This window comes from Typopeltis vanoorti, chromosome 13 (genome assembly GCF_054136105.1).
Source record: "Typopeltis vanoorti isolate ZY-2024b chromosome 13, IOZ_Tvanoo_1.0, whole genome shotgun sequence".
NCBI lineage: Eukaryota > Metazoa > Arthropoda > Arachnida > Uropygi > Thelyphonidae > Typopeltis > Typopeltis vanoorti.
Genome location: NC_143561.1, coordinates 84,658,367 through 84,684,138, shown reverse-complemented (window position 1 = coordinate 84,684,138; position 25,772 = coordinate 84,658,367). Strand labels below are relative to the sequence as shown.

The following is a 25,772-nucleotide window of genomic DNA, read 5'->3' as shown; positions in this document are numbered from 1 at the left end:
GGATGTAGCAAGAAGAAAGATCCCTAGCAGACGATCTGATTGCGTTCGTACAGCAGAATTCCTCGCAAATCTGCAGGAACAGGTGTTGAAGAACCCTGGCATTGGAATTCGGGCTTTGTTCGTGGAGTTGCTAACTGTAGTCAAGCCCTGGATAACAAGGGTAGCCAATGGTAGGCCGTATGTATGGCAGCAGGATTCGGCCCCTTGCCACACCTCTGGGAAAAGTCAAAAATGGTTGTCTGAAAATTTCTACGACTTCACCAGTCCAAATGTTTGGCCTCCAAACTCCCCAGACCTTAACCCCATGGATTATTTTGTATGGGGCGCAGTTGAAAAAGACACCAATCGCACTTCCAGTAATACAAAAGCCCAGTTAATGGATAAAATTAAAACAGTTTTTGCGGCCCTTCCCAGGGAGACTGTAGCATCAGCTTGTTCGAGGTTCCGAAGCAGAATTGAAGCTGTGATCGATGCTAATGGTGGTTATTTTGAGTAAATCTTGTTGATAGTATTGTAATTAACTCTGCCTGTAATGTTTTTTGTCAATTCATTAAATTTAATAGATACAAAGAAGATTTTCTTTTTCCTTACGAAACTGTCAAATTTATCCCGAACACCCTGTATAAGCGATAGATGTACTTCGTCCACGCGGTTAGCCTAGTGGCTTTGCGCTTAGCAACCATATGCCTGGGGAAAGAATGTCCTGGGTTCGATTCTCGTCGGCGACGTGAGGAGCTTAAGGATCTTCCTCAGCAATCGCCGAGGTAGCTGGTCTTGGGCGTAGACAGCAGCGTTTTTCCGCCAGTTTATCTGGGATTTTTCATCCCGCAAACAGACAAACCGTACCCTTGAACACACAGGATGCAGTCATAAAATACGGCACCGGAAACCACCTTGCGTCACTATCTCTCTAGTAATCAGCTGAAATCTCTCGGAGAGGAAGCCACAGGATCAGATCAGATGTACTTCGAAGCAAGAGTATATATCTCCCATCGTTTTGCTGTGATTCATTAACATAATTTTTCGCAGTTTGTGTTAGAACCAGCATATCACGTGATATGTTTCTATTTTCTGTTACGGTAGCCCTGACGCCAAACAAGAAAAGCGACCGATTTATAAATATTAAGACAATGGTTAAGAAAAACTGATTAAAAATGGTCCTAATAACCAAAAAAGTTTGATCCTAAATAACATTTTTTCCTAACCTAGAGGCAGAGGTTTATGCCAAGGGATTGAAACACTTAAGACATTATTATGTGACACCTCCAAGGAGTCCAAAGACTCATCGAGGGAGGGCACCTACTACTCAACTCTACAACGAACAGCATCATCTACTGCCCACCAACACTAGTATTTACTAAATCTTCTTCCGTTCACATATTATGCCTAGTGGCCTGTTACGGGCTATCCTTGGCACTTCTAAGCCTACCCGTCCCGAGGATAAGGTGGCTAGCCTTATCCTATGGCCAGCCTGATTGCGGGAAGAAAACTCCCCAGATAAACTGGGGAGAAAAACAAAATCCTGCAGCCACGCCAAAGACCGGCTACTTGGCTATGTCTGAGAAAGTTCCTTAAGTCCTCACGTCGGCGACGGGAATCGAACCCCGGACACTCCTTTCCCAGGCATATGGTTGCGAAGCGCGTAGTCACTCGGCTAACCGCGCAAGCGGTTTGGTTTGGTTTCGAAATTCGCGAAAGCCAAAAGGCTTCAGTTTGGCGATGCAAAATTATTTAAATAAAGTGGATATTAAATCCAGCATTATTTCAAAGCCGAAAGTAGAAACTATGAAAGTTTCGTATGAAATTTGATCAGAGAGCTTTCCCGTAATCAGAGTGTATTCCCGTAAGGGAATACACTCCCTGGCATTTACGAGTTGCCCTAGCGCGGACCACAGAGAAGACATGATCGCTTGCCCAAGCGTCCATATATTCGCCTTTTATTGGTCCATTTTGATAAGGTTTCACTGGCCTGACAGCTGTTTCGAACTACTTAGTTCTCCTCAGAGACCAGGCAGAAACCTTAAGGGAGCAAAAAAAAAAAACTCATTAACTACTAAGGAATTCGAACTCCTGGTCTCTAAGGAGAACCAACCAGTTCGACACAGCTGTCAGGCCTGTGAAACCTTATCAGAATGGACCAATAAAAGGCGAATATATGGACGCTTGGGCAAGCGATCATGTCTTCTATATGGTCCGCGCTAGGGCAACTCTTAAATGCCAGGGAGTGTATTCCCGTAAGCTCTCTGATCAAATTTCATACGAAACTTTCATAGTTTCTATTTTCGGCTTTGAAATAATGCTGGATTTAATATCCACTTGATTTATATAATAACTACCACTAGCATTTTCACAGAAAATCACAGACGTCTATGCCCACGGTAGGATTCGAACCAGCAGCCTTTTGTCCGGAGAGCGGATACGCTAACCACTCGACCAACCATGCCTGCAGACATAACCAGGACCATCGTTAAATCAGAACCCCCCCCTTTACTGCATACCCATTGGACCCATTTTTTTTCATCCACCGACGAAAGTTTCTTTTGCATTAAAGAATCTGAAACCTTGATTATGATTCAAGGATTAAAGTGCGGTTAGTTTAGCCTCGATACATATTCAGCTTTATTGATATTAATGTTTACAGTGTTATTAACAAACCTAGGAAGTCAGAAAACGAACAAGAATTGAATAGTTAGTTTAATTACATTTCTTTATTTATTTATTATTCTAAATATGTTAACATTTTTTAATATTTGTGTGTACATGTTTATTTTTGGCTCAAGACCAGACGCGACGATGGATTCGCTTTGTTTTTTTTCCCTTATAAAATATGGATTCCTATCCTTCGCATTCCTACTTCTGCCAACAAGTTCAATAATTCAAATTCCTCAACATGCCATTAACGTAAATCTTCTACGCGTTATTCCCACTTCGTATGCAGGGTCAGCGTGTTACTTAAATGCGCCTTCTTGTTAGTACCACTCCCAACCGACCTGTCGCCTAGTCTGCCGCTGGGGGGTTGGCTGTAGGAGCGTATGTTCACGGGGTTAGTTTTAGTAGGATTACGCAGTAGGATGTTTTCCACCAGTAAACTGGTGGAAAAAATCCTACTGCCTGCGCCCAAGACGGGCTAACTTGGTTATGAACCTGAGGAAGATCCTCAAGTTCCTCACGTCTTCGACGGGAAGAAGAACCTGGGACACTTTTCCCCCAGGCATATGGTTGCGAAGCGCAAAGTCACTAGGCTAACCGCGCGGACATGCCATTAACGTAAATAATAACTATTAAAAGTACTGCATGACACCTCCAAGGATTCATCGAGGAAACGCACTGTTTCGACTACAGCAGTTCCCAAACTTCTGGATGTCAGGGCCCCCTTTGCAAAAATTAAAATATTTCACGGCCCCCTCGAAAAAAAATCATAATAGAGAGATATATTATTATAATATTTATTGTATTTATATTCAATACAAAAAATACACAGCGAATATTGCAAAAATCAAATGCATATATTACATTTTTTGCCTCTTACCGTTTGGTTCTGAAGACAATGCGGGCTGTTCTGGTAAAATATGAAATACTGTCTTTTTTTTTTTTTTTTTTTTTTTGAGTCTGTTTCTGCTTCTGATTATTCGCGGGAATTTTTTTTAATTTTTTTTTATCAGCCACTTATCCATCTCATGGTTAAATTTTTTGACGTAGAATAGATCAAATAATATCACCACAGACTGATAACATGAAATTAGTGAATATTACCTGAATAAGGGAATCCCGGAGCCTGTGTAGCTCAGTGGATGTGGCGTTTGCACACCACCGCGCTAGGCCGCACGAAGGAAGTCTTGGTTTCGAGTCTAGTCGGCGACTTGAGGAAATTTTTCTAAGCCTTTTTTCGACCGGTTCCCGAGTTAGTCGATCTCTGGCACGGGCAAGCAGGTTTTTCCTCCCGGAAACTCGGGTTTTTCGTCCTGTAAACTCAAGAAAATCGACCGTAGAACCCACATTATTTTCAGACATTAAATATATTGTGTTAGGGTTAGAGACCACGAGATGGCGGCACATTTGAGCCGTCTCTCTTCACTGCGTACCGCTTAATTAGTGATAGCCTTGGGCCATCTGTCTCTGATTGGGTACCAGTGGAGATTGAACTGCCCACTCAGTCTCCAAAAGTTAGATAGGGCTAAATGGCCTCGCCTACTCCCGTATATACGGGAATAAAAAGGCGTTAGCTGATTTTTTTTTTTTTTAAAGGGAATCCCGGACCAGGAACATTTTTCTCTTTTGTGACTTTTCTCCCTTTAAGGTAATTAAGCCTAACGCGAAACAGACAGCAAAGGCAGGTTATTAAAACGTGCATATGATTGATGCAGTATTAACAAAAGATCGCGCAACCGAAAGATAAAAGCATAGCTGACAATTGAGTTGAAATGCTAATTCTCAGGCGTAAACTTGACTTGTTTGTCTGTTTGCTTACTTGGGAAATGGAGTAAAACCAGGTTTAAAATAGCTTGGTATCTTTAACATTTATCATACCCAAGGTAAAATACTTTCTACATTTATATCTCCTCCTGAGATTTTTATTTAATAAGGTTAAAACACCTTATGGTAACTTGTTCTGGTAAAATACTTATAAGCTCTGTATTACTAAAATCTTGGTATTTCTAGCCTAGCTCCCACTGATGGGGGCTGGCTTTGAGAGGCTCTGCTTGTGGATAGTTTTTTGCCTGTCTCTGAGTAGGGCCACCGCTGAGATTATGGCTTTTGCTGGTGGTGGGGTGAGCCTGCCACTGGGTAGAGCCAATGCTGAGAAGTTATTCTCGGTGACGGGGTGAGCCTGTCATTGAGTGGAACAACGCTGAGTTGGATGGTCTTTCGATCACTATGGAGTGGTCTAGGGATCGTCCTAATTTTTAGAGAGAGAGGTCTCTACTTAAATACACCTCAATAAAGGTCGAAACCAGTCTGGGTAGTGGCCCCCTTGCCTTTAATACAAATCATCATACATCTCCTCCAGGAGATGTGCTTTGCATTATGGGTAAATATTAAGATTAGTGATCAGAGCTTATGCTACTTTTACCATGAGTTGCCTTGGTCTTGCACTACGTGTAGGGTCAGCTAGACTTGCAACACTTGCAGGCGCAAACTTGACTTGTTTGTCTGTTTGCTTACTTGGGAAATGGAGTAAAACCATTTTTAAAATAGCTTGGTACTTAGTTTTAACACTTCTACGAATTTTAACACGTTCAGTTGAATTTTATTGCTGCCTTGGGAAATCGAACTCGCACACATCCAATTAATAACAATAGTTTTTAGTTAGATACTGTGTTTGCCCATGCAACATATGGTTTTGCTCGAGTCTATACAGCATAGTTTCTGTATGAGGGGACATGTGATTCATTAATTAGTGTGTTTTTATCCCAGTTGTCTCTAATTGCACTATTTGTTGAGAAATATATTACATAGACTCCTTATACTTTATTCACTGGCATAATAAAAGTACTTGTTTTTATTGCCTCTGCAGTATAGTGGCTGTTAGGGAGAGGTGTTGTTTACCACTGCAAGTGAGTTACTATCTCCCCCACATGAACTTGTTTAAGATTTTTTTCATGTGTGAAGTATATGCGAAACTTTTATTGGTAACAGAAAACTAGCTCGGATGACAGTGATAATATAAAACGAGTTTTGATATGTATGTATATAAAGTCAATATCAACTGTCCCTGATTACGAACACATGTTGAAAGGGACAGGAAGATTTGGAGCTTCCCTGGAGAGCATTCGAAGTAAATACAATTAACCACTGCTTTGAAATGAAACATGAATAAGCAATATTTACTAATATTCATTAAGCGCTGAAGCAGGAAGCAAAGTTTGTGAACCAACACCAATGTGTGAATTTTTCCATTAAAAAATAACAAAAAAGAAATAATAAATAATAAAAGTTAAATACGTTTCTTTTAAAATAAAAAAATCTACTTAGTCTTAAAACATTTTAAATTTGTTTTCATTATTTAACTCCCCCCACCCCTCAACAAAACCTACTGCCCCTAAGGGGGCCGCGGCCAACAGTTTGGGAAGTGCTGGACTACAGCAAACCCTCGATTAGTGCGCGTAATGCGTTCTTTAAAACAGGCGCATTATTCGAAAACGCACTAATCGAATGCAATAACCTATGGGAAATGTATAATTCGTTCCTTAAATTTCTTTCTTGAACCTTAATCTACCCTATAATATAAAATGATAAGCCTTGTTTTGTAACGTTTTTGTGTCACGTTTTTTTGTCAAGTTATTTGAAACGTTTTGAAGCTCAGGGGGGCTACCCTGAGTGTCGAGTCTTCAAAATTCGAGTCATCAGAATTCAAGAACTGGTCTACCAGTCCAGAACTCGGGGGTTGGACGCCGTAGGCGCCAGGGGTGGGGGAGGAAACCCCTTTCGAGTTTTCAAAATTCGAGTCATCAGAATTCAAGGCGAACCGGCCTACCAGTCCGGAACTCGGGGGGGGGGGATTGGGCACCGTAGGCATCGGGGGGGGTCCCCTAGTTTTTTTACAAAAGAATTAAGGTATGTCTCCAGGCCCTAGTTAAAAGAAAACCATGAAGCTGAAAGACAAAACATATTCAGAATATAAATTTTATTATTCTACTTAATAAAGAATTGAGCTAACGTAGTTTGATGGGCATTTTGTTTCTTTTTTTCATACAACCGACGGCATAGCCCTATTGTCTTCTACTCCTCTGTAAATTTTACTGCTTCTCTCTCTTCATCAGGGTCAGCCTCTAAGCATTGCTGCTTGAAACCTTCGATTGTACGAAAAATATTTTCAGATGTTTCTGTGAAATCTCTTTTGGCTGACTATCAGTGGTTAAATTTTCTTCATATTCTTCGGGATTTTCCCGCTGTGCATCTAAATTTAGCAGGTCGGAATCACTCAATTCTTCAGAATGAGATTTAATTAACTCTTGGACATTATCATTGAAGGGGTGAAAAAAGGAAGGACATACGAATTGGTCACCAATACGTGAAATCACGTGCTTTATAGATAAAATTTTTCAACTGTTATACAAGCAAAATAGTTACCACTTTAAAAACTACAATGATCATAAAAGAGAAGTTAATTTTCCGACGTGTAATAATAAACAACTCATCTCAGAAGACGGATTGATTACCCTATTATCGGAATGTATTCTCCTTTTTCTGAGATCTCGAATCTGTGGGCGTACTATAGCAGACGACATAAATTTTGGCGGTAAAAATTTGGAAGATAGTATACATCTTCCAAATTTCAAAGTAGTGTAGTATATGCCTTAAAAATAACTTTATAAAATGTTTTAAATCGGTAACTAAATAATTTCATTTTGGTGAGTGATTTTTTTTAAATAGTTAGCCATAAAAATGTATAGATAGAAAATTTTAATCTGTAACATTTATTTTTAAGATGTTATATAGGCGCACTAATCGAATTTTGGTATCGAAAAAAAATGACGCACTAATCGAGGGATTACTATACTTAATCCACTACCTGCACACAACACAACTACAGTACTGTACTATCTGTACACAACGCCATCTACCGCCCCAAACTAATAGTATATTTTGTCTGTGAAATAGTATTTATTTTTATCAAAGAAACAGCCATACGATTTGATGAAACGCGTTCACTTAACGCTGACGGTAAATGAATTTCATTCACTTAGCAGTTAAAAGCCAGCTCTATGTTGTGAAACTTCTCAGACGTTTAAGTTTTTCAGCCTCCTCCCTGCGCACACGCAATGCGTAACTTATAATCTGAGACCGAGGTTAGTAGCTACCTGCCATGTAACTGAGCACGCTGAAGGCGGTGGTCTTCCAGTCAAGTCAAGCGTGATTTGATTGTAACAAGTTTAGTGATTAAATGATTATCTACGAATATGTCGACTGCCCAGATTTATGTTTCGCGAGTTAATCAGCTCGATGCATCAGAGTTAGACGACGAGTTATATTCTCTTTTCAAAACTCAGTTGAATTCCGCTCTGAAATACTTGCACCCCGGTGTATTTCGTTATGATGAAGAACTGAAAACATTATTGAAACTATGCTTGTTGCGATTTTCGCTTTACCAGCATAATGCCACTGTTGGCCAACAGTTGCTAGAATTGGAATACGTAGATAGTTCAGGTGAAAAAGTTCCAAAATACAAGTTGTATTTGTTTGGAATATTTTCAGCAATAATCCCATGGGTTAAAGTAAGAATGTTTGACATTTTACGACCTGTGATAGGTGTTAATATTTTGGAAAGACTGAAAAGTAATTTTAGCAGACTTGAAATTATTTTTAAAGTTGCCGAGTTAATCAACTTTCTGGTGTTTCTTCAACAAGCCAAGTATAGAGATTTTTCCGAAAGATTATTTCGCCTGCGGAATAGAAATTCCGCCCCACAAGAATTAAGACAAGTGCAGTACGAATATATGAATAGAGAATTATTATGGCATGGTTTTGCGGAATTTTTCACATTCATATTACCTCTAATAAATTATTATCGCTTGAAGGGCATTGTAAAAAGACTTATTTGGCCAAAAAAAGCAGAATATACTGAAAGAACTTCAGCGCATCTATGCCGTTGCGCTATTTGTGGAGAATGGCCAACTATGCCACACGATATTGGATGTTGTCATGTGTTTTGTTATTATTGCATTTCATCTAATGTGATTGCAGATCCACAGTTCAGATGCAATTCTTGTAATCATTGTGCGGAGAGTATCGCTAATGTGAAACCTGTAACTTTGATATAAGGTGTAATTTAATAAGCAAGGTTATTTAACAGATTCATTCATAATGCAGATAATTTCATTTAACTGTGAGATTTTTGTATTTAATTGGATATTCACAAGAAGAAGAAAACTTTGGTTATAATTAAGTTGATTATTCATTGTCTAGTGGCTCGGAGTGTGTAATATGAAGCACTTAAACATTACAGTTATAACTAAACTTACAATTGTAAGCTGTTCTTGTTTATTCCTTTTTTACTATCATACATTAATTCGAAAACTGTAATTTGAATTTCATTTTTAAATTCTTGTAAATATTATAAACATTGTTTTGAAAATCACAAAAGGCAACATTTTACAGCACATCATAGATATGTGTAATTATCGTTTATTCGGCATCTTTAACTGGCTGCAGCTGTTCCTAAACAGGTAAAGTTAATGTACATACATTTGTTGTTGTAATTGATGTGTTGCGTTAAAATAAATGAGATGGTAGCATAACCAGTAGGAAAGAATTTAATATGTTTGGATTGTATTTCTTTAATAAAAGTTTAGTTCAAGGTCAAAATTCAGGAATTGGTAGATCACAATATTTTTTCGTGGGGAGGGATGGAAGTGGAGTACAGTTTTGCGAAGGATAGGTGTTGTTTTAGTAATTATGCGATTTACACCTCCAGAGTCCAAGGATGCACTGTAGGAGACCATTCCATTCTACACCAAACCACCCCAACATATTTGAGGTGGTTTGGTGTAGAATTATTTGTTAAAAGGGAAAGTCTTGCATACTTCAATATGCCCTGTTAGTTTCTCACCTTAGTGTGTTCTGTTGGGAAGTGACCCCCCCCCCCCCGGCAGAATGGTTGAAACATCATTACTGTATATACTACTCCTGATAAGCACAGTCATTACAATAAGTCCAGCTAAATAGTAATGCGTGAAAAATAGCAAGAGATAATAGTCTTACTAGTTGGTAAGAACTATTATTATTGACATTAAACAGTTGCAGAACTGTAGTTTTGCAACTGCAGAGAGAAAGGGGGATACTGCATTCTTTTTCCAAGCATTAAGGAGAGGAAATATTAAACCATGACACCTTTAATGGTGCTGGAGTGCTTATTGAGTTAATTTTCTGTATTTCTTCATTATGTAGATTATCTACTTGGAATGCGAGAATTACTTACTGCTAGTAAGTAAATTAGAACTAAAAGAGCAATCAAGGAAAAAACTAGATCTAGGATTTAGTGAAATCAGGTGGGACGTAGTGGCAATTACTGGAATGGAAACCACAGAATCATCTGTTGTCGAGGACAAAGAACAAAATAATATTATTGGTTACTAAGAAAAGATTGAGGAAAGAAAGTAAAAAAAAAAAAAAAAAAACTACCACCAGAATGAATATTAATAATCATAATTCATTAAAACATGTCAACTAATTCTGAAGGTTATAAGAGAAGTCATTATATGCAACTAGAGGAACTAATAACATCAGTTAAACATAAACTTAATTATAATTGGAGAGTTTAAAGCAGTGGTTGGAGAGAACAGTGAATGTGAAGAATCTGTATGATTTCGACCAGGTAGGGAAAATACAAGAGAAGAAAGATTGTTAGATTTCCAAAGAGACATGGAGACTCTGGAGTGTTGGTCATGTAGAGTGATTGAGGGAATGTAAATTAGAGTTTGGATCGGAGGAAAAGGGAGATATGAATAGCCCTCAGAGTTAAGGGATTACCAGATTAATACAGGTGGAATTATATATATATAAAAAAAAAAAGACTGACTCATCATGGTCTCCCATGATGAGTCAGTAGACTCATAGTGGGAGGGCCAAAGAGTGGAGTAATATGGAAAAAAATAAGAGGCCATCCCTGGAAGCTGTATAAAGATGTGAAGTAGAGGGTGAGAAATAATTTTTTACGTGGAGAGTTGGTGAATAAAATGGAGTGTATTGTAAATGCAGGAAATGTAAATGATTTCAGAGTTCAATATATGTTGCTAGTTGAGTGGGCCTCCCATGATGATGAGTCAGTACTCATAGTGGAGGTCCAAAGAAAGCATTGAATTACCAAAACAAAGATTTTATAAATGGAAATCAACAGATGATGTTGGAACGATACCATATTGATACTAATCAAGAAGAGATGCAGAAACCAACTGAAGTCATGTTGCAACTACCTGGGAGCAGAAATAGTGACCACGTACATATTACAAAATGTGAAAAGATAAAAAAAAAATACACAAAAAGGAAGTGCAATAATGAACTACTGAACACCTTAGATATATATTAGAAAAATTAATTTAAAAATGAAATAGATTGCATGTTAGAGATGGAAAGTGAGAAAAACTGGCTTGTTGTAAAAGATCAGCAGACAAGGTGTGAGGATTTATAAAATTACAATAGCAGAAGATGGATTACAAATGAGATACTTCATTTAAAGAATGAAATAAAGCAAGGAAAAAGAAGACTGGATAGTAAGGAACAGTATTAAATACTGAGGAATGAGATTAAGGGAATTACAAAAAAAAAAAAAAAAAAAGAAAGAAAAACTGGGTAGAAATAGGTAAAAAAAAAAAAAAAATTGAACATAAAAGCAGGAAGAACTGACAAGGCATACTGAATAATTGCTGCATATACATCTCCAATTCCAAAACAAAAAAAAAAAAAAAAGTTCCTGGTAACAAAGAGATAGCAGAGAGATGGAAGGAATATGTTAAACAGTTGTACAATGGAGAAACATGAATAATAAAATTATTGCCAGAATATGAAATCGAAAAAGAATCGAACCAGAGATGTTAGATGAAGAAAATCTGGGAGATATAACACAAGAAACCTTCTTTAAAGTGATTAGGTTAATCTGTCATGAGGGACAGAAAGTACATGATTTCTGTGAGTGATGGTAACAGTACCCAACAAAGAGAGAGCAGCAGTGTGTAAAAATAATTGAACATTAGATTTACTTAATCATATCTCAGACATTATACCAAATATAGTGAAATTAAATATTGAATGTTTGTTAGATCAGTTTGAATTCCAGAATGCTTAGTGAGCTAGTAATGCTAGGGAAAGCTAGTAATGCTAGAGAAGCATTTCTAGCTTTAAGAAGAATAATAGACTGAAATAAATAAAGCTACATACATTACCTTTTACAGATTTGGAAAAGGCATTCAATAATGTACAATAGATCACGCTTTTTCATAATGAAGGAAATTGGAATAGACTGGAAAGATAGAAGGTTAATTAAGAAATTGTATGCCAACCAGAAAAAAGATAAGAATACAGAAAAATTAAGCTGCTGCAGAAGTAAAGAAAGGAATTGAAGGGGATAACTAAGTATAGTCACACAAAAAACAGAAACTCAGGATATGATATGCTTTGTTGCTGATATAGTATGAGACTATATGAAAGATCTGTCTGAAAAAAAAGTGAGAGTAAAAATAGTTGGTTTGTTTCTGTGATAACATAGTACCAAGTTAAGAAATAAGGCTAAGAAATTCAAATGATTCAATGCACAGGCTGTGTGCAAGAGACTAGTGCAAGTTTCTGGATGCGTGGAGTGAGTTTGATGGAAAAGACTTGTATAAGAGGAATGGCCAGCACTTGAATGAATTTGGCATCAGGAGTCTGGAGAAATTATTTGGTTGAGTCCTAATGCAGAGTCAGTTGAAATTCCTCGGACATGTATGGAGATATAACAAAGGTGCTGTAAACATATGAAATTTTGCCATGGGTTTTGAGAGAATGTGCTAAAGAACTGACAGCTCCATTGACCTGGCTTTTCGATGAAAGTATGGCCACGGGAAAGGTACCCAAGGAGTGGAAGGGTAAGATTTGCCATTGCATAAGGGTGATAGCAGACTGGAAGGGTCAAATTATAGACCAGTTTGTGTTTCATCAGTAGTTAAGATCTTGATGAAACACAAGCGGTCTATAATGTAACGTTATTTTGGTATATTGGCAAAAAATGGCAGAATATGCCTTTCCCTGATCAACTGTTCTATTATTATTATTATTAACAATAATAATCATCATCAACAATATTGAGAAGTTTGCGCCTGAAGTATCTTCAGGACTGAGGCAACTTATGGTAATGGTGGACCAAGCTTTCATTCACTCCCTGTCTTAGTATCTCCCATAATGCAAAGCACATCTCCTTGTGGACATGTATACTTATGCTTTAAGGGAAAGGCCACTACCTAGACCGTTTCGAACTTCATTGAGGTCTCGTCAGTGGGAGCCAGACCCAGAGGTGGTGATAGTCAGGTGGAAGCAATGGAGAACTCATATTTATCTATACGAGTTGCCAAAAGGTATTTCACCTTATTATTAAATTACTCTGGATTTAGAGAAAGATGTTGGAAGTTTTTTCTTTTCACTTGGTTAGACTATAATAAATTTAGTTTAATCCTTTATCCAAGTGTAAGCAAAGAAAGTTTAGTGCCTGAAGTATCTTCAGGACTGTTTTGCATTATGGGAGATACTAAGACGAGGAATGATGAGAGCTTGATCCACCTTTACCACGAGTTGCCTCAGTCCTGAAGATACTTCAGGTGCAAACTTTGTTTGCTTACACTTGGATAAAGGATTAAACTAAATTTATTATAGTCTAACCAAGTGAAAAGAAAAAACTTCCAGAATATTGAGAAGGATGCTGACCTACAGAGGTGAGAGTTGTCATTCCATTGTATAAAGCCCTGATCAGACCACACTTGGACTATTGTTTTCAAATTTGGACCCCTGGATTTGACAGGGATAAATTAACTGTGGAAAGGGTACAGAGGCAGTTACAAAAATGGTTTCAGGACTGTACAATGTTAGTTATGAGGACAGACTGAAGGAATGTTGACTACAGAGTTTGGCAGGTAGAAGGAGAGGTGATATTATTAAGACTTTTAAACTGTTGAGAGGTGATTACAGGGCTGACACTGGGAAGTTCTTTTGCTAGTGGAACAGAGGGGGAAGGAGCAAGGACAAGGAGCCATCCCTGGAAGTTACGAAAGGAAGTTGTGAGCAAGAGGGTGAAGAGTGGTTTCTTTGCATGAAGGTAGCAGAACTGTGGAATGCATTGCCTGGTAGAGTGGTGAGAGCATGAACAGTCAAGGAGTGGTATGATACTCTACATTTTCTAGGATGGCCCTCCCATATGAGTTATTCGACTCCATGGAGGCCTGAATCATAATGATAATAATATTGGTAGATAATAGTAAAAAACAACCTTTTCATTCATGAAACTTTCATATACTACTGATATGTGTATATTTGAGAATGAATGGCAAATAAATGTCATTTCCAAGTGTTAAGACTATTCTCCACTTATTCGAAGCTTGAAATGTTTGAAAAGTTTTATGCTTTCTAGAGTAAAGTTGTTGGATTATCTCAGCTTGCCCATGGAACTAATATTGTATAGGTTTACAATCATTTTTGTTTTGTATTTGGTCACTTAAACATTAAAACTTTAGCTTTTTTCCTTGGTTTTATTCGTTGACCAGATATTAATAAATGATATATATAAATTGTCAACAAGTTTATGTACTTATATGGTGCACAAAATTGGAGTTCCGCTCTGCCCGATCGTCGACGGAAGAAATTCTCCTATGTATCTACTAGCTAAATATCTAGCCCATCTTTGGAAAGATAATATAAAAAAATCAGATTCCTTCATAAAGAATTCTAAGCATTTCACTGAAAAATTAAAAGGCATCTCCATCTTAAAAACAGACATCCTTGTAAGCTTAGATGTGGTTTCATTATTCACCAACGCACCTGTTGAAGAAGTTATGAAGATCATAAGATGATCTCTATCCACATGACACAGCTCAGCTTTTTTGCCATTGTTTCAAATTGAATTATTTTAAAGTGAATAACACAATTTATGAACAGCTAAATGGCTTAGCCATGGGCAGTCCCTTATTACTTCCCTGCACTGATCTGTTCATGGAAAAACTAGAAGCTGACATCCTGTCCAAAGTAAATCCAAAGTTGTTGGTTTGGTGGAGATACGTAGACTATGTTTTCATAATTTGGAAAGGCAGCAACTACCTTTTTTGATTTCCTTACAAAAATAAATTCCTTCTGCCAAAAAATAAAGTTCACTGTAGAGCTTGAAAAGAATAATCAATTGCCTTTTCTAGATACACTAATAAAGAAACAAGAGAATGGACAACTCAAGCTCACAATCTATCGAAAGCCAACACTAGACGTTGCCTGCACTTCAAATCATCTCACCATATTGTGAAAAAACTCAGCATAATACATATGCTTAAAAATAGAGCGACCAATATTATCTAGAAGAAAAAGATCTCCTTGATGAACTCTCTCTCATATCTCAAACAGTAGTAAACAACGGTTACCCAAAAAATATAATCAAAGAGATTCTTCATAGAAACCCTCCACAGCAACAACCTCCTATCACGCAATATACATAGTCATCCCTTATGCATGCTCAGTTTCAACAAAAATAGCCAAACTCCTGAAGTCTTTCAATGTCAAGTTGCTATCAAAACTATATGCCACAGTTTATTAAGATCTCCTAAGGACATTAATGCCTTCTTCAAATAAGCAGGGGTATACAACATACCATGTTCCTGTGGATTAAATTACATAGGCCAAACATCAAGAAGCCTGGAAATTTGAAAAAAATAACATAGAATACAATAAAATAATAACAGAACAGATACATCAGGATTAGACCATCACTTCTCGATCTCTAACCACACCATCAATTGGGATAACAGCTCCATGCTTATATATAAGAAGATTTTCGATGTAGAAACTTCAAAGAAGTTGTGGTTGTACTCCGTCTGGGAAAAAATCTAAACAGAGATCACGGAATGATTCTGAAAGACATCTGGAAAAGCCTGATAAATTCACTCAGCTTACCAGAATTTCATTTTGCTAAAAACTATATATAAAGCACTCAATAAACAATAACTGAGACACCATGCTTATGATGTTACATGTCAATTTTAATTTATTTGACTGTGTTACTCCATTCTTCTTTTTTACTAGCAAGCGTTAGTGTGTACCATTATACTTGTCCTGAAGAAGCCAGGCAGAATAGCTTGTGAAACTTGTTGACAATTTGTGTATATCATTTATTAATATCTGGTCAACAAATAAAACCAAGAAAAAGCTCAAGTTTTACAATCATTTATGGGTAGAAATGCAAATAAATGACTTCTGCGGTGAGTATTAGAAGAGTCCAAATATATCTTCCAAAGAAATATAAACTACCTTGCTTCCAGTAAAATGGCTGTATACCATGCATGAGTTGCATCTCTACCAGCAAAAATGGAACTAGATATCTGTCTGAAAGTTAATTATCAAATGCAGGTAAATTTTGCTTTAATAGTGAAATAATTAATACTGTGCAGTATGTAGTGCTCTCTCAGCTGATAGACATGATGATCAAAATTCAAGTATTCCTGTTTAAGGCCTTCTGGAGTACCATACAGTGATCCAAATGTTTCAAAAGTCTACAGGAATACATTGTACATTATGCATGCAGGCCATGAATAACAGTGTTGGTTCCTGCAGTGCATGTGTGTTATCAAAAGACACGTGGATGGATGTACTTACATAAATGTCTGGACAATTCTCTAGAAGATTCTGCATTTCTACCCATTCAGGATACTCCTGACACAGGAGTTGCACCACAGGACTTTGGAAGTCGATTTGCTTTAACACTCCTTGTTCGATTGGAGTTGGATGCTTCGTGGCTGTAGATGATTTTGTGGGAAATCAGGCTACCTTTCATCTGAACAGCTGTGAATACCTATAGTTGCCAGGTATGGACTACGCAAAACTCGCATGCAATTCAACAAATTCTTTTGTGTTCACTCAGAGTTACTGTCTAACATGGGTTTACAGCTTCGTTTATCATTGGATCATTCTTCTTTGAGGACCGTCAGGTCCTGTGACTTGCTCATATTTTATGAGTAGTAAAATATGATAAACAATTTTGTTGTGCCACAGCTACAGCAGTGCCTTTGCATGGATTCAGTCATTTTCATACCGGATAAGGCCCTCCACAGATCAGTTGATCCATACAGGAGGTTTGAGAACATTTCATAGAAGCCAGAGTGATCAGCTGTGTGTTTCCCACTGCATGGCCCCCACATTCCCTGATCGGACCTGCTGTGTCTTCTAGCTGTGGAGATTTCTCAAAGACGGGGTTTATAGGGATCATCCTGAGAACTTGCTAGCACTGAAAGACAGCATAATGCAACATCAATTCCGACCAGCTGTGTTGTCAGAACAGTACATTGAACAGTACAGCCTGTGAATGCATAATAGGAGTGAATAAAAATGTTATTTGTGCTTGTTGCATTCTTCCTTCTTTCACACACAGAAAAATTGCTATATCTACATTTGATACATCATACAGTGCTCCTGGTGGTGAATTTTGGAACTACTTTTTTTTTTTTCTCTTCTCGAATATCACTTCTGCATGAGAGATAATGCAGAGTGATCCAAATGCTGCAAAGTTTCACTGCCTTTGGATCACTGGGTGGTGCATCACCCAGTGATCCAAAAGCTGTGAAACTTTGCAGCATTTGCTGGCCTTAAATAGGGATACTTTAATTATTTGGGTATCTTCAAGAAATTCCTTATGAGATATGATCTAATACTAATGCTGAAGTGCTGATGTTCAGATCTTTTGACATTTTTGAAGTCAATAAAGGACACTCTCACAAAAAATTTCTGATCATTATCATCATAACCTATCTAACAGTCTTTTTTTCTCATCTGCTGGTCTTTAGTAACCAGATCCTATTTATTCTTCCCTTTGGTATATATTAGTAACCCAATTATACAGTTATATTTTAATCTGAAAGGTGAGGCTCAAGGCATCTTTTAACAAACACTTAGCTTTAAAAGAGGTAGCTTTTAAAATGGTTCGGAAAAAATGCTCAATATAACTTCTGAATGTTCTGACTAGGTTTTCTAATATATCTCAACTTGAGAAATATATTTCCATTTCTATGTGAAACACCTAGAAGTGTAAACAAAAATTAAGCATCTATAATCAAAAATTATCTTAAAAAATGGGGTTTATTGGTTGTTAAAACAATAATAAAGAAATAAATAAAAGAACACTATATCAATGATATTGTCAATGGATTGCAAGGGGACATTCAGTTGTTTGTGGATGATGTGAAGCTGGGAAGGATTATCAGTAATAGTGCAGATGTGGCCGCCCTGCAAGAGGATTTGAATAAACTAGACAGATGGGCACATGAATGGGGGGTGTCGGTTCAATGCAGCAAAATGTAAAGTCTTGAGGTTTGGGATCCATTGATGGGAGGATGCATACTCGATTGGAAGAGCTGTACTGGAGGAGGTAGGGGAGAAAAGAGATCTGAGGGTGATGATTGATAGAAAACTGAAATTCAGGGAGCATATTGCAAAGGTGGTGAGGGTAACTCAGAGGATTGCTGCAATACTGAGAAGGATGCTGACCTGCAGAGATAAGAGTTATCATTCCGTTGTATAAGGCTCTGATCAGACAACATTTAGACTATTGTTCTCAGATTTGGTCCCGAGGATTTGAAGGGGATAAATTGACTGTGGAAAGGGTACAGAGGCAGATAACAAAGATGGTTTCAGGACTGTACAATATGAGTTATGAGGATTGACTGAGGGAATGTGGATAGAAGAGGGAGAGGTGATATGATTGAGACTTTTAAACTGTTGAGAGGCAGTTACAGGGTAGACATTGGAGAGTTCTTTCACTTGGTGGGACGGCAGGAAGGAGTGATAAAAAGGGGCCATCCCTAGAAGTTACGAAAGGAGGCTGTGCGCATGAGGGTGAGGAGTGGTTTCTTTGCGTGGAGGGTGGTTGAACCTTGGAATGCATTGCCTGAGAGAGAGTGGTTGGAGCGGGAATGGTCAATGAGGTTCAAGGAGTGGTATGATAAGCTTTGTGTTTCCTAAAAACGACCTCCCATGATAAGTCTTTTGACTCCATGGAGGCCTGGATAATAATAACACTAACCAGTATCATTACATTGGACTTGTTGCTTCATTATGGTAAAATACACACAAAGACAAATGAAACATACAAAGTGATATTAAAAAAAAAAAAAAGCTGAAAGCAACTTGTGATAGAAACAATCAAAACAGAGGAGACAGTGAAACGAGGCATGAGTCATCCAACATTGTTAATGATTAGCTGAAAAATTAGTCAGGTATGTGCAGCAGTCTAATCAATCATTTTTAAAGATCACTTGGATGAGTCCTTGATTTTTGAGTGAACCTTATAAGGGAAAAAGAAAATGGTGCTGGATTTTTTAATCTGATGAGAAAGAAATTTATTCTTTAGATATGGCATAGAGGCTCTAGTTCTGATCTCTCCTCTCTGTTATATAAGCTACATCACTAAGGTGTTATTTTTTATTTGGAAACTTCTGAAAGTCAGACATATATAGGGAGGCCTACAGGAACAAGGAATTCTGTAGACCTCTGTATGTTTGTAGAAAGGGGGGCGGGGTTACTGTCCTTGGGAGAATGAAGGAGGCTATGCATGGTGAGAATTTGCTGATGTAAGGAATTGAAATAGTCTGTAAAGAATGTTAAGATTTGGCCATGGAGTAGGATTAGAAAATATTTTCTGGATGGTCCTCCTTGAATACCTGTTGTGGACAAACAGTTTTTTTGTCTGTCCTCATATTTAAAGATTGAGATGGCACTTTATTTTTTGTGAAGGATCTCCAGTGTGCATGGGTTTGCAGTAAATGTCTAAAGTGAATCCATCTTCAGGTGTTTTTTGCGAGATCGGTACATTAAGAAAAGATAATGTGCCTTTATTTTCCACTTGTTATTACTCATCAAAAGCCAAGGATTCATCCTAAGAGATACTGGGAAACATTGATCAGATAACTGCACATACCTCACTTTAATTTTTCAACTAATCATCTCACATATAAACTCACAGAGAAGATGGGTAGCCTTATGAAGCCTTATGGTACAGAACATCAGTAGAGTGGAAATGAAGGAGGCTATGAAGAATGGAAAATCCGTGGGCCCTGACAGGATCCCAGTGGATGCATGGAAGGCACTGGGGGGGAAGAGGGAATTGACCTGCTGTGGGACCTGTTCATAAGTTTGCCAACAGGAAAATATACCTGAGGAGTGGAGGGAAGTACTCTTGTCCCCATCTACAAGGGTAAAGGGGATGCACAAGACTGTAAGAATTACAGAGGAATAAAGTTGATGCCCCACACAATGAAAATCCCAGAAAGGGTTCTTGATGGAAAATTGAGGAAGGAGGTTGAGATTGCAAAGGAGCAATTTGGCTTCATGCCTGGTCGATCAACAACAGATGCTGGAAAAGTTTCAAGAGAAACAACGAGAGCTACATCTGGTGTTTATTGATCTGGAGAAAGCATACGATAGTGTGCCAAGGCAAGAAGTCGGGAGGTGTCTAAGGGAGAAAGTACCAGAGAAGTATATCAGGTTGGTGCAGGAGATGTACAGAAATGTGAAGACGAGTTCGACCTGCCTGGGACAGACAGAAAGTTTTCAGGTGACAGTTGGCTTGGATCAGCATTAAGTCTGTTCCTGTTTAATATTGTGATGAAGATGTGAGAGAAGATGCGCCTTGGACAATGTTGTATGCAAATGACATCTTTCTGTGTGCAGAATCAAGAGAAGTTGTTTTTTTTTTTATGTTGGGCCCATATATGAGAGGTTGGCTGGTCAACCTATAGTATGTTAGTACCATATATGGGTGATGGGTTGAGAAAGGAGAAACTTGTTTACATATGATTTAAAAGCCTGTATGTTGTATTCCTTGGGAAATATGTCGGGGAGAGGGGAGACTGTTCCACAGTACCGCAGTGGCAGGGATGAAGGAGGAGGAAAAGAAACTTGTTCTGTGGGTTTCAAGGTGTACTGTGAAAGGATGTTGGGTGGCAGCTGTGTGTTCCGATGGGCTTAGTACAGAGTGGGGGAATTATTAATGCTGTTTCAGATGAACATTTCCCATGGAAATATTTATAGAATATACAAATTACATAGATCAAGCGTCTATGTGAAAGTGAGGGGAGCAATTTGTTGAGAAATGGGTCATTTATCAGTCTAATTGCTCTCCTCTGTATTGAGTCAAGCATTTTGAGGGAGCCCACTCCAAATGTGAGAGCGGTATTCGATAACTGGGCAGATTTGTGATTTGTATAATGTTAACAGCTGTTTAGGATGAAGTAATGTCTTGAGCAAAAGAGAACCTAGTTTTTTGGAAGCTTAGGATGCAATGGTTATGTGTTTATGCCAGGAGAGGCTTGATGTCAGGGTAATTCCGAGAAGAGAAATCTTATCTTGTCTGGGAATTTGAGTGTTAACAAAAACAATGCTGGGGGATTCTTTTTTGTGAGAAATAAGATAGAACCGTGTTTTACTACGTTAAAGTTGACTAGGTTATCTGAGCTCCCTTGGAGGATGGCTTGGAGGTCGAAATTAAGGGCGGTGTTGGTTGATGTTCTCTGAGTTGTATAGAGTAGGATTTGTCAAATGAAAGGGAGGAGTGTAATGTGCTGTCATCTGCAAACTGTGTATTGGGTTAGAGGTCAACTGAAGTAGGTCATTGATATATAGAAGAAAGAGGGTCGGTGAGAGAACTGAACCTTATGGGACCCAAGCATTAGTTGGATGCGAGAGGATAGAGAGTCGTCTACCATCATACATAGTGTGCATCCAGACATGAAGCTGGCAATCTATCTGCAAGTCCTGAAGCAGTCCAAATGAAGGGAGTTTGCTTAGTAAGCCTTTGTGCCAGACTCAGTCAAAGGCTTTAGTGATATCAAGTGCAACTACTTGGGATTCACCAAATTTCTCCATGGCATTTGTCCGGTGATGTATGAGAGTTGATCTGCTTTGACGGAATCCGTACTGGTGGTCACTTAATAGCCAGGTACCTTCAAGGTAGATTAGTAGTTGAGAGTTGGTTTTCTCCATCACTTTAGATAAGACTGAAGTGAGTGAGATAGGGTGGTAGTTAGATGGCAGTGATTTGTCACCCTTTTAGGAATGGGTTGAATATAGGCCAGTTTCCAGGTTTTGGGATATATATATACCATTGGAGTAAGAGAGTGTGTACAGATGGCATAGGATAGGAGAGTCAGTTCTGGTGCACAGACCTTCAGGACAATTGGAGGAATGCTGTCAGGGTCAGACTTTTTTGTGTCTAAATTAGAGAACAGGTTTATGATATCTTTTTGGTAAAAGGATACAGGGGCATTGTATGTTGGGCAGTTGGAATGACTGGAGAGCATTTGCCATTGTCAATTATGTGTGCATTGGAGGCAAAGTGTGAAGCTAGGAGGTTAGCTTTTTCTATGGGTGATGTTGCAATTGAACCATCAGGGTATGATAGACGTGGGCATAGTGTAGGGGAAAAAGTTATAGGCAAGAGACCAAAAGGCATGGCTGCCATTTGGACAGGCTGCAAGCTTCCTGCATTTTGCCTGATCAAATTCTGTTTTAGAAGCATTGATAATTTTCTTGCATCTGTTTTGGGCTTCAGTATAGGCATTAAAGGAGGATTGGGTTCTTGATTTGAGCCAGCTGTGCTATGCCTGATTTTTCATTTGTACAGCCTTGGCACATCTTTTGGAGAACCAGGATTTAGTTAGGAGATGGCAGTTCTGAGTAGTTTGGGGAATGTATGTTTTCATGCTAGTGAGGATTACTTTGGTGATATGTTTGAACTGGAAGACCGGAAACAATAGTCCAACCATGGGAATGAAGCATAGTAGTCTCGGAGACTGTCCCATTTGGCACTGTTATAATGCCAGACTACTCTTGTGTGGGAGCGACTGTGTAATCGTTGTTGTATGGGGGAGGAGATGAGCACTAGGTTGTGGTCAGAATTACCCAGGGGCTCACACTGCATTCACTGCATATTTGGAGGGGTCATTAGTAAGGAAGAGATCTAGGGTATTTGGGGGAGTGGTTCGGGTTATCTGGTATTATGTTTTGATCGGCTTTTGAACAGTTCGTGTAAGGTCGTTAGTAATGGCAAATGTTTCAGCATCTCTGCCTGCAGGATCTGTTATGACTGGAAGAAGATAGCCAATTGGTGTTATGGATGTTAAAATCACCCAGGAGGATGATTTCGCTGTTAGGAGAGTGGGACTAGAGAAAATCAACTTTTAAGGAGAGGAAATGAAAGAGCCCAGAGTGATTGGTGGGATTAGGAGAGCGATAGAGACAGCAGATGAATTTGACTGAGTGGGAGAGGGATATCTTCAGCCAAAGAAGGTCGAAGTTGGGTGATTCTAGGTTAGGTGCTCTCTGGCAGGGTATGTCAGAGCGGATATATGCACAGACATATACACCCTTGGGTCAAAAGGAGTGAAATAGTGTATAGTTAGGAAGGTTGAGATGAGTAGTGCTGGGGGAAGGTGAGACTTGATTTTCTGTTAAAAAACAGTAGGTGGGGGGGGGGTCTGGTGGACTGCAGATGGTAGTGGATGCTATTAAGGTTTGAATTGAGGCTACAGATGTTGGTGAAGTGTTTATGTGTTTATGCAAGGTTCTGCGAAGCATGAATTTGATCGCAAGGGTCTTGCATGTTTCCTATGCAGTGCCTTCATGCTGGTGTCCTTGGTGGCTACTAGTGGCTTCACTTGGTTTTTGCACTAGTTTTGTTTGTTTGTTTGTAGTCTATCATCCAACTGTTGTCTCCATTTTGGCATTTTTCTTCTAGTTGTCTTTGGAGTTGGCGTCTTTGTTCTCTCAGGGTAAAGGTTAAATCAGGTCGAGCATGTATGCGCAACTAGGGGCAAGTGTCGTTTTGCTTATTGCTGTTATAAATTTGGATGTGTTTCAAATGGTAGCTAAAGTGGAAAAAGGGAGGAAAGTACTGGAAGAGAGAGGTATGAGACTGAGCAGAAGATAGAGTATGTGTTGCAAAGTGGATGGTGGCCAAGAGACAGATCTGGAGCTGGAAGGAAATGTCATCAGGAAGATTAGAGACTTTAGATACTTAGGTTCATCAGTGGAAGAGGATGGAGAGCTGAGAAGGAAGTGGGATGCAGGATACAAGCGAAATGGAGGAACTGGAGAGATGGCTGGAGTGCTATGTGATAAAAGGGTGCTGATCAGTTTAAAAGGCAAAACCTATAGGACAGTAGTGAGACAGCTATGACGTATGCTATGGAAGAAACTGTGGCCCTGAGGAAAAATAACATCAGCAGGATAGAGGTAGCAGAGATGAGAATGCTTAGGTGGATGTGCAGTTTACCAGAAAGGATCATCTGAGAAATGACTGTAAGGAGAAACGGTGAAAGTTACGAACTTAGGAGCAAAGATACAGGAGGAAAGGTTGAGATGGTTTGATCATGTGATGAGAAAGGAGGACGAATATTATTATTATTATTCAGGCCTCCATGGAGTCAAAAGACTCATCGTGGGAGGTCCTTCCTAAGAACATAAAGTCTGTCAAGACTCATCGAGGGGAGGTTCCCCCTAAGAAACACAAAGTCTATCATACCACTCCTTAAACTCGTTGACCGTTCTCGCTCTCACCACTCTATCAGGCAATGCATTCCACGGCTCAACCACCCTCCATGCAAAGAAACCACTCCTCACCCTCTTGCTCACAGTTTCCTTTCGTAACTTCCATGGATGGCCTCTTGTCATCACTCCTTCCCGCTGTTCAACCAAGTGAAAGAACTCCCCAGTGTCAACCCTGTAACCACCTCTCAACAGTTTAAAAGTCTCAATCATATCACCTCTCCTTCTTCTATCCGCCAAACTCTGCAGTCCACATTCCCTCAGCTGATTCTCATAACTATCCTTGTACAGTCCTGAGACCATCTTTGTCATCCGTCTTTGTATCTTTTCCACAGTTAATTTATCCCCTTCAAATCCTGGGGACCAAATCTGAGAACAATAATCCAAGTGTGGTCTGATCAGAGACTTATACAATGGAAGGATAACCCTCTGCAGGTCAGTGTCCTTCTCATAATTGCAGCAATCCTCTGTGTTACCTTCACCACCTTTGCTATATGTCCCCTAAACTTCAGGTTTCTATCAATCATCAACCTCAGATCTCTTGTCTCCCCAACTTCCTCCAGTATAACTCCTCCCATAGAGTATGCAGCATCCCATCGATGTTTCCCAAACCTCAAGACCTTACATTTTGCTGCATTAAACTGACACTCCCCATTCATTTGCCCATCTATCTAGCTTATTCAAATCCTCTTGCAGGGCTACCACATCTGCACTATTACTAATAACCCTTCCCAGCTTTGCATCATCTGCAAACAACTGAATATCCCCTTGCAATCCACTGGCAATGTCATTGATATAAAGGTTAAACAATATAGGTCCTAGTACTGAGCCCAGTGGGACCCCACTTGTAACCTTCTGTCTCCTTGAAACTGCTCCACCTATGTGGGAAGAAAAGTTGTGCAAATGGATGTGCAGGGGAGGAGGAGGAAGTGCGGGTGGCCAAAGAAGAGACAGAGGGAGCTGGTGGAGGAGGGCTTGAGGATGAAGAACTTGGATGTGGTTACAGCCCAAGACAGGAGGATGTGGAGGAGACTCACCAAAAAAAAAAAAAAACAGCAACCCCCACTTAAGAGGAACAAGCTGCAGAAGAGAAGATACTATAACAGTGTATATAACTATAATACTATAACTATAACATTTTTTTTTTCTTTGCATCTGTTTGTATTTTTTACTTATCTTTGTGTGCATTTTACCCTGAAGAACCCACAAGTTCCCTGTGCTGAAAATTAGTTGCTCTTTTTTTTTTATTTTTTCTTATTTTTAATGACCAATAAATCCAGTTTCTTATAACTAATTGTGGTGTCATAAAAACCTACTTTCAAAATATATAGATTAAGGGAAAAAAGGATATAATGAGAACTTTAAACATTAGTGCATGCAGAAAACTTGCTCAGATATTTTCATCGGTTTCACCACCCATACAAAATAGTTGTTAGGACTCTAAAATAGGGAAAACTTTATTAAAGGATAATACAAAGCAGAAGGATGGATTAAATAATCTCTCTAGACAGTTACAGTAA

General features: G+C 38.8%; 2 protein-coding genes across 2 annotated transcripts in view; both read left to right on the top strand.

Annotated features, from left to right (window-relative positions):
- Positions 1-25,772, top strand: part of LOC150100324 (inverted formin-2-like) — a 319,787-nt gene that overhangs the window by 71,906 nt on the left and 222,109 nt on the right. The gene's annotated exons all lie outside the window — the stretch shown is intronic.
- Pex2 (peroxisomal biogenesis factor 2) lies at positions 7,829-9,258 on the top strand. The gene has a single exon (XM_090402686.1). The coding sequence runs from the start codon at positions 7,902-7,904 to the stop codon at positions 8,760-8,762; it is 861 nt and encodes a 286-aa protein (XP_090258812.1). The 5' UTR covers positions 7,829-7,901; the 3' UTR covers positions 8,763-9,258.

Coding starts and splice junctions, on each gene's coding strand:
- Pex2 (XM_090402686.1), top strand. CDS start 7,902: ATGTCGACTGCCCAGATTTATGTTTCGCGAGTTAATCAGCTCGATGCA.